The 7583-nt window shown below is 63.3% G+C and overlaps 1 protein-coding gene across 1 annotated transcript; it reads right to left on the reverse strand.

Annotated features, from left to right (window-relative positions):
- Positions 1-3087: 3087 nt before the first annotated feature.
- On the reverse strand, positions 3088-7348 carry EDN2 (endothelin 2). Its single transcript, XM_056123686.1, has 5 exons — positions 7255-7348; positions 6806-6962; positions 5233-5355; positions 4270-4371; positions 3088-3163 (listed from the first exon to the last, which is right to left on the reverse strand). The coding sequence occupies exons 1-5, from the start codon at positions 7316-7318 to the stop codon at positions 3088-3090; spliced, it is 522 nt and encodes a 173-aa protein (XP_055979661.1). The 5' UTR covers positions 7319-7348.
- Between the last annotated feature and the right edge of the window lie 235 nt (positions 7349-7583).

The following is a 7583-nucleotide window of genomic DNA, read 5'->3' on the forward strand; positions in this document are numbered from 1 at the left end:
GAGAGAGGGGAGAGAGACACAGAGAGACACAGAGAGAGAGAGACAGGGAGAGACAGAGAGAGATTCCGGGGAGGTCTCCAGGCAGCTACACTGTGGAACCTGATCAGAGCTCTGCCTGGGGGACCCTGTCTGGGCACCCACCTGTACATGCAGCCCCTACAAATCTGGGCCTTCCGCTGCCCCTTCTGGTTCTCCCTGCTCTGGGGAAGAGGAACACAAATTGAACTCCGAACCCAAGGTAAACCCGCATGTGTATGGAAAGGGGCCAAGAAAGCCAGGTTCCACTGACCTGGCCGCTGCCCCCCACCAACCTTCCCCTGCTTCCTCCCAAACATCGGCCGCCCCCCCCCTTAAATCTCGGGCCCCAGCTACCAGGAATGAGGTCTAGGAGAGTCATAGACTTGGGGTGGACGTGGCTGCTAGCGCCGCAAACTTCCTGTCTGTGGAGCGAGTGTGACTCGGGACATCACCCCAGGAGCCCAAGGCACAGGGATCAAGTCAGAGAGGCCCCGTCAGGGTGCCTGGCACACCCACCTCTGCCTGCCCGCGGCTCCTCTCTCTCCGTCCTGCAGCTGTTCTTACCACTGTGCTCAAGTCCGACAGTGCCTGCGATGCTTGCCAAGCTGGCGAGGCTGCCTCCCCGGGCCTCTGAGCCCTCAGCCCTCTTCATTCCCCTGCCCGGCCCTGCTCCACCTACACGCTAGTGGGCTGGCCACTGACTGATGCTTTGGGGTTTCTGGGGTGGGCCCAGGCTCATCTGAAATGGGCCGCTGTGATGCCGTGGTACCAGGTTCTGCTGAGGGAGTGGGAGTGTGCTCTAGTCTTGGACTGCAGGGACCGGACTCATCCCACTGGTACCACCAAGCCCCACGCCCAGCATGCACCCTGAGGCCCCGCTAGGAGCAGGTGGTACCTACTTCCCGTTTCCTCCTTCACTTGTGCCATCCCTGACCAGATCTCCACTGCCCATGAACACCCATGGCTCCCCAGGGCCACAGGGAAAGGTCCGGCCTCCTCGTGGAGGCCTCTGCACCCGTCTCCTGCTCTACCCCTGGCCATGCACCCGTTGCCTGGTGCTTTGCAGGAAGCCCCTTTACCACCCTCTTCGCTAGTCCTTCCTCTTCCTGCTCCTGTCTGGAATCCTTCCTGGTTCTGTTTGCTGGAGCCTTCCTCATCGGCAGAGCTGATGGGCATGACCCTGGGCCTCTTCCATCCCTTCCTCTGAGCCCCACCCTCACCCTTGGGCCTTGGCTCTGTGCTGTTCCCTCAGCTCACAGCCACGTGTCTGCTCTTGTAGGCCCATGGCACAGCCCACGGCCATTCCTGTCTCTGCTCACACCAGCCTGCAGAATCCCACCTGAGAGAGGGCCGCAGGCTGAGGCTCGGGGGAGAACAGGCACAGTGCAGGGGTGACCTGTGGATTCTGTGCACCAATGTTGATCTCTCTCTCTCTCTCTCTTCCTCCCCCCTCCCTCTTGTGCACACACACAATCATACACACACACACACACACATACACACAAGCACACACAGGCACACGCTCCGGTTTAAATCCAGGTGCCTCCTCTTGCTTGCTGTGTGACCTCAGAGAAGCCCCTACCTTCTCTGTGCATCTGTTTCCTCCTGTGTAAACTGGGGATCGTACATGTACCCACGACAGAGGAGGGTGTTAAGAGCACCCACAGGCTCTTTACTCGGGGCGGTAACTCTGTCATGGTGTTTCTTGATGCTTTCTGGGCTCCATGGACAAAGCCAGGTTAGAGCAGTGCATGAACTGTCACTTCCGTTACGGGCCCTGCCCATAGTAGCCTATCCTGCCCATAGCCTGTCCTGCCCGCCTGGGCAGTAGGAGAACAGGAACAGCTTGGGGGTAGGGGGTGAGGATGGAGATTCCACAGAACTGGGGGTTGCAACTCAAGGAGGCTGGGCAGGAGTGACCCTGGTTCTTGGAGACCTGTAGGACTCAGGCAGGCTGCCCTTGAGCCTGGACAGGCCCCTCCTCCAGAGCCCTGAGTGGCCCTCACTGACCCCCATCCCCCCCTGCCTCCCACAGGCAGGAGGTGAAGGACTAGGCCAGGGCGGACTGGAGCTCCCACAGTGCCCACCTCTGGCACAAGGGCGGCGCACGGCCTTGGTGTCCACCCTGCACCTGCCAGCACCGCCCCCACCGCAGCCCTGGTGGGATGGGAGTCCTGGCATCCCCACACTCTCTGCTCCTTCCCAGCATGCTCTCGGGGAAGTCCTGACCGTGGGCGACTGGGCTGACAAGAGCACAGACCCTGCAATCCAGGAGGTCAAAGCTGCCAATGGCTGTGCGGGGCTGTGCCGGGTAAAACGCCCAGAGAGGAAGGGGCAGTAGCCAGGGACACCGGCAGGGGACTGTGAGTGCAGCCCGGCCAACTGCGACCCCTACTCCCCCCCACCCCCACACCTGGGAGCGGCCCCTGCCCATCTCCCAACCAAGTCTGAGCTCTAGCGTTTGTTTGACTGTTTATTACAAATACAAGTCCACAGGTAAATAGTTGAGAGTCTAAAAAAATACATTAAAATAAATAATTGGACTTCTCCAAAGTTCTCAGAGCAAATAAGTTATGTACAGACAGTTTGTGAAGCAGAGCAGGTCCTTCTCACCAGGACGGTTCCCAGGGATGGCGGGACGAGGATTCGGGGGTTGTGGAGCAGGAGAGTTCAAATGGGGGCTGGGGCGGGGGCGGCCACCAGGGCTGCCTTAGGGGAGGGCGTCCAGCCTGCTCGTTGCTTCCGGCTGGCAGCAGACAGCAGGTCCCCGCTCAGGGGACGGCGTCCGGTTCGTGCGCTGCACACAGTTCCTCTCGGCCAGCTGTGGGGCCAGAGTCGGCGCAGGTGGTGGCTCGGTGAGCTGGGCAGTGTGAAGGCACTGGGTGGCCTACGGGGAGGTTCCTCGCCGGGACAAGGTGGCCAGAGCTGGTGCCCGTCCCTGTCGGCAGGTCCGGCAGGCTGGGACGAGGGTGCTGGCCCTGGAAGCAGACAGTCTCCCCCATGGCCTCTCGGCCCCTCTTCTGCTGTCTCCACACACGCTTCCTTCCAACGTGGCTCCAGCTTCCGGCGCTATCTCGTCCTCCACCGGGACTGTGCGGGCCTGGGGTCCCTCGAGGCCAGGAGGATCTTGGCTGTGGCAATGTCCCTGGGAATCGAGAGGGGTCCATTTAGGCATCACAGAGGAGCCATGACTTTCCAGAGACAGACAGAGGTCAGGGGGCCGGCAACCTTGGGCAAGGGGTGGCCGCAGCAGACCCCAGGAAGCACTGCAGGGCATGGATCAAGCCTAGAAGCTTCTCTTCCCATAGGGGCTCTGAAAAAGCTGCCGCTCAGGACCCACAGCTGCCCTCGGGAGCCTGTGGCCAGAACAGCACAGCTTCTCCGTGACCCGCCTGCATCCTCCGTGCCCCGTCAGGTGCTCCCCCTTCTCTCACCCACTTGCCACTGTCCCTCACCCTCCGGCATTCAGCTCACAGGGCTTCAGAGCAGACCACTGTGGTCCTGGCTGCCCTACAAACCCAGCTGGGACTCTGTCATCTCAGTCCTGTCCATCACACACAGGGAGCCACGAGGCTGGTGTCACTTCCCAGCTGTGTGACCTTGGGCAAGGGTCTCAACCTCTCTGAGTCCCTTTCTTGGTCTGTAAGACCTTTTTTTTTTTTAAAGGTTGAAATGAAGTCCAGAGATGTTAAGTGACAAGCCCTAGGTCACAACAGTCTGGCAGGGTGGAGGTTCAGAAGCTGCCTCTGTGACTGCCTGGCACATCCCGGTGCAGTGTGTCTGTGCCCAAGTCTGGTTGGACACACACTTCCTGGGTGCCAAGCCTCCCGCTGTGCTGGCCAGCCGCCAGTGAGGGGCTCCAGATGGGGCAGCAGGGGCGGGGGGGGGGTGGAGGAGGAGCAGGCTGGGTCCCCTGCCTCCTGGGATCCAGATGCGGGACAGGCTCTTTCTAGACACGGTCTGATGAACACTTGGGATCATTCCAGAGCCATGAGCCTGCAAACCTTCTGAAAGAAGCCCCTGCTCGGGCCTGGCCAGGGCCAGCTCTGGACTCAGCCGTGGCCTGGCTGCCGGCTGACCAGCAGAGTGCCAAAGAAGAACCTCCTCCCCTCCGACCGCCTGTTCCCTCGGCTCTCCGTGGGGACCCAGTCCCGTCTTGCTGAGGACTAGGGGCGTGTGCGCACAGACAGAGGTGCTCACCGGGGGTGTGTGCACACAACAGGAGGCGCTCATGCGTGCAGGGCCCCTTACCTCAGCCGCTGGAGGAGCTCTTCTGCACGGGTCCAAGGGGTGCCAGCCTGGAGCTTGTTGGTGGCAGGGGGCCGACTGCCCGGGACTGCGGCGGCTGTCGTCCTGAACAGGCAGCATTGGGGCCCGAGTGAGGGGCTGTCCGGGGCCCCGAGGCCACCTGGCTGCAGCCCCGGCCCAGTGCCCCTCCACCCCCCGCCCTCACGCGCAGATCCATTTCCAACCCGTGCACCTGGCACCCCGCCTTTCCCAGGCGGGGTGGGGACTGGGGAAAACTGAGCTACCGGGAACGCTTTCTTGGCCTCAGAAAGAAGCAGCTGGGTAGCCAGCCTTCCCAGAACCCCAGCCACCTGCAGCGGAGGGCTGCTCTTTGCAGGGAAACTGAGGCAGGGGCGGAGTCCAGCCAGAGCCTCAGAGGAGGAGTTTCTCAGAAACTACCACGGGGACCAGGGTTTGGGCTGGCACAGTCTTTACTCTGCCCTCCCCCAGACGCTGCAGAAGGAGAGAAGGAACTAGAAGGAACTCCTCCTACCCCTATCACAGATGGGGAAACTGAGGCTCAGAGGACTCAGACACTTGGCCAAGCCCCCCACCCCCACCCAGCATCCCGGGGTGGGCCCAGCAAGGGTGCCATGGCCTCCTAGCTCTCCAGCCCCTCACGCTTCAGGTCTGAACCCAAAGCCCAAGGTTTGTCTGGACGAGACTGAAGTCCCTGTCCTCTCTCTGCCCAGTCCGCAGGCCCGAGCTCTCTCTGCTCCGAGGGAAAGATCAGAGCTGGGGATGTTGAGTGCTGCTCCCAGGCGAGAGGGACATGAGGACACAGGGCAGCCCAGGGGCCACTGGACCCCACCCCCCAGACACTCCCAGACACTCTGGTCTTTGGCTGCCAAGCTCCCGTTCCCTGCGCCCCTGCAATGGGTCCAGACTCGCAGCCGCCCTGGCCCCTGCAGCGGGGCGCCCACCTACCGGGGCCGTCGGTGGCAGAAGGTGGCGCAGGCGGAGTCCCTGGGCCCGGAGCACTCGCAGCGCCTTGGCAGGGAGCGGCGCCGGCGTCTTGGCGGGTTTCCCAGGCCGTAAGGAGCTGTCTGTCTGTGGGCGAGCCGCCAGCAAGGTGGTGGTACGGGGTGGAGAGAGACGGAGAGAGGATTAGATAAGAACACAAGCACTGGGGAGCAGTGATTGGCCACAGTGCACGCTGCAGTGGCTGTCCTGGTCACCGGGGGGCCCGAGAATGGTGACCCGCACCTGACCTGAAGGACAACACCCTGAACCCCACCGCCTCCTCTCTAAGTGCTGTCTGGGAGGACGCCTCTGCTCTTGGGGTCTCTGCTCCCTGTCCCACCCCACCCCTGCTTGGGAGGACTCCCAGGGTGGGAGCGGGGGCTGGGGGTGCTCCTTCCCTCGGCCCGGGAGCCCTCCAGCACCCCTCATTTCCAGCTGAGGGAGCCGACTGGTCAGGTTCCCCAGGAACCAAGGGAGGGGGAAGCAGCCGGGCTTCCAGCTCAGTGCCGGGAGTCCCGGAGCTCTGCCGGCTGGGGAGTGTGCGTGTGTGTGTGTGTGTGTGTGTGTGTGTGTATGTATGAGTGTGTGTGCGTGTGCGTGCGTGTGTGAGAGCTCACTGGGGCTATCAGGCAGGATTGATTTCTGAGGCCGAGTCTGGCCAAGGCGTGCCGGGGGCAGGGCCGGGACCCTGTGGCCAGCCGGCCCAGCCCCTTCAGGTGCCAGAGCTAATTTTAGCCGGTGTGGTTGGAGTTGTCATGACTCCAGGTAGACCCGGCACGCAGGGACTGGCAGGGCGCCCGCCCTGAGCGAGTGTTTGGATGCGGATTAGCTGCACACACGCTTACGTGCAGGGCTTCTCTTGCCTTTTGCAATTTGGGGAAGGGAGAGAAAAAAAAAAAACAACCAAAAAAAAAAAAAGCGCCCAGCACACGGCAGCACACGGCGAGGCGGCAGCGTGAAGTATGCAGCGGCCCGAGGCAGTGCGGGCGCAGACAGGGCAGGCTCTGCCAGGGACACCGGGCAGGTTTCTCATCTGTCACTCGGGGACAGCAGCAGCGCCTGCCCTCCTGGGGAGGGCTGGTGTGTGTGTGTGTGTGGGGGGTTGTCACAGCATGACAATGCACGAGCAGGGCTTGGCGCAGGACCTGACACCCTCGAGACATGGGCGCTGTCGTGAGTCGCGTTGTTCTTGGAAGACCATGCAGAGAAAGTGTGACAGCGAGGGTGAGCGCCGGCACCCACGATTCTAGCATGGGGCTTTGACCCGCAACTGGCTCCCTCCTGTGTGAGCCTGGGGAAGGCGCCTAACCTCTCTGAGCCGCGGCACCCTGATCTGGAAGAGGGAATCAGGCTGTTGGGAGCACTCTTAGGAGCCAGCCCCTGCGGGTGAGCAGAAACAACTGCTAAGGATTGAGACCTGGGAGAGCTGGGCTGTGCCTGTCTGCAACCGTGCCTCCCGCCCCCCCCCCCCACTACACCTGCCCAGGCCGTAGCCCCTGCTCTGAGCAGCCCTGCCTGAACCCCCAGAGAGGCTTACCCGGGTGTGTTCACCCAGATGATGTCCAGGTGGCAGAAGTAGACACATTCCTTGTCCAGCCAGGAGCTGCAGGAACAGCGCCGCGGCCGCAGGTGGGAGCCTCGCGTCCGGGCTGAGGGGGCCGGGTGCTCCGGGGAGCCGGTCGCTTGGCCCTTGCCTGCGTACACGGGAGGAGAGAGAGGTGGGTCAGGGTGCCTGGCCCTGGGGGGCCCAGGGGGGGCCCGTGGGCTCCTCCTTTTGCATAATTGAGGAAGTTGGCAGTCGCGCTGCCCGGGGAAGCCCCACACCCGCAGTGCCTCTGCAGATGCAGGGAGTTCTCCACCCAGCATGCCCCCCACACACCTGCAGCCGGCCTGGGGGACCTCCCTGACCCCCTGCGGGTAGGGGGCGACAGCAGCATGCAGCCCCCGGGGCCCGTTGCAGCAGGCAAAGCCAGGGCAGCAGCTCACCTTCGTGCAGGGCCACGAGCAGGGCCAGGGCGACGGAGCACCAGGCAGTGGGCACGGCGACCATGGCGGCGAGGGCACGGGCTGGACGGGAGCAGGGAGCACGCCTGTGGCCTGCGTCGGGCTGCCGAGCCGAGCGATCGCTCGTTAGCTGGGTGCCCTGACGGCCTCTTATAACACCAGGAACCGCCCGCCCCAGCCGGGAGCCCTGCCCCCTGCACCGGCAGGCAGGGAGCCAGGGACACCGCCCCCTCCCGGGGCGCAGGCCCGCCCCACCTTCTTGGGTGGAGGGAGGGTGGAGGGGGAGGAGGGGCGGGCGGCGGGAAGGCTCG

The sequence above is a fragment of the Sorex fumeus genome, unplaced genomic scaffold, assembly GCF_029834395.1.
Source record: "Sorex fumeus unplaced genomic scaffold, SorFum_2.1 ptg000047l, whole genome shotgun sequence".
NCBI classification, from domain to species: domain Eukaryota; kingdom Metazoa; phylum Chordata; class Mammalia; order Eulipotyphla; family Soricidae; genus Sorex; species Sorex fumeus.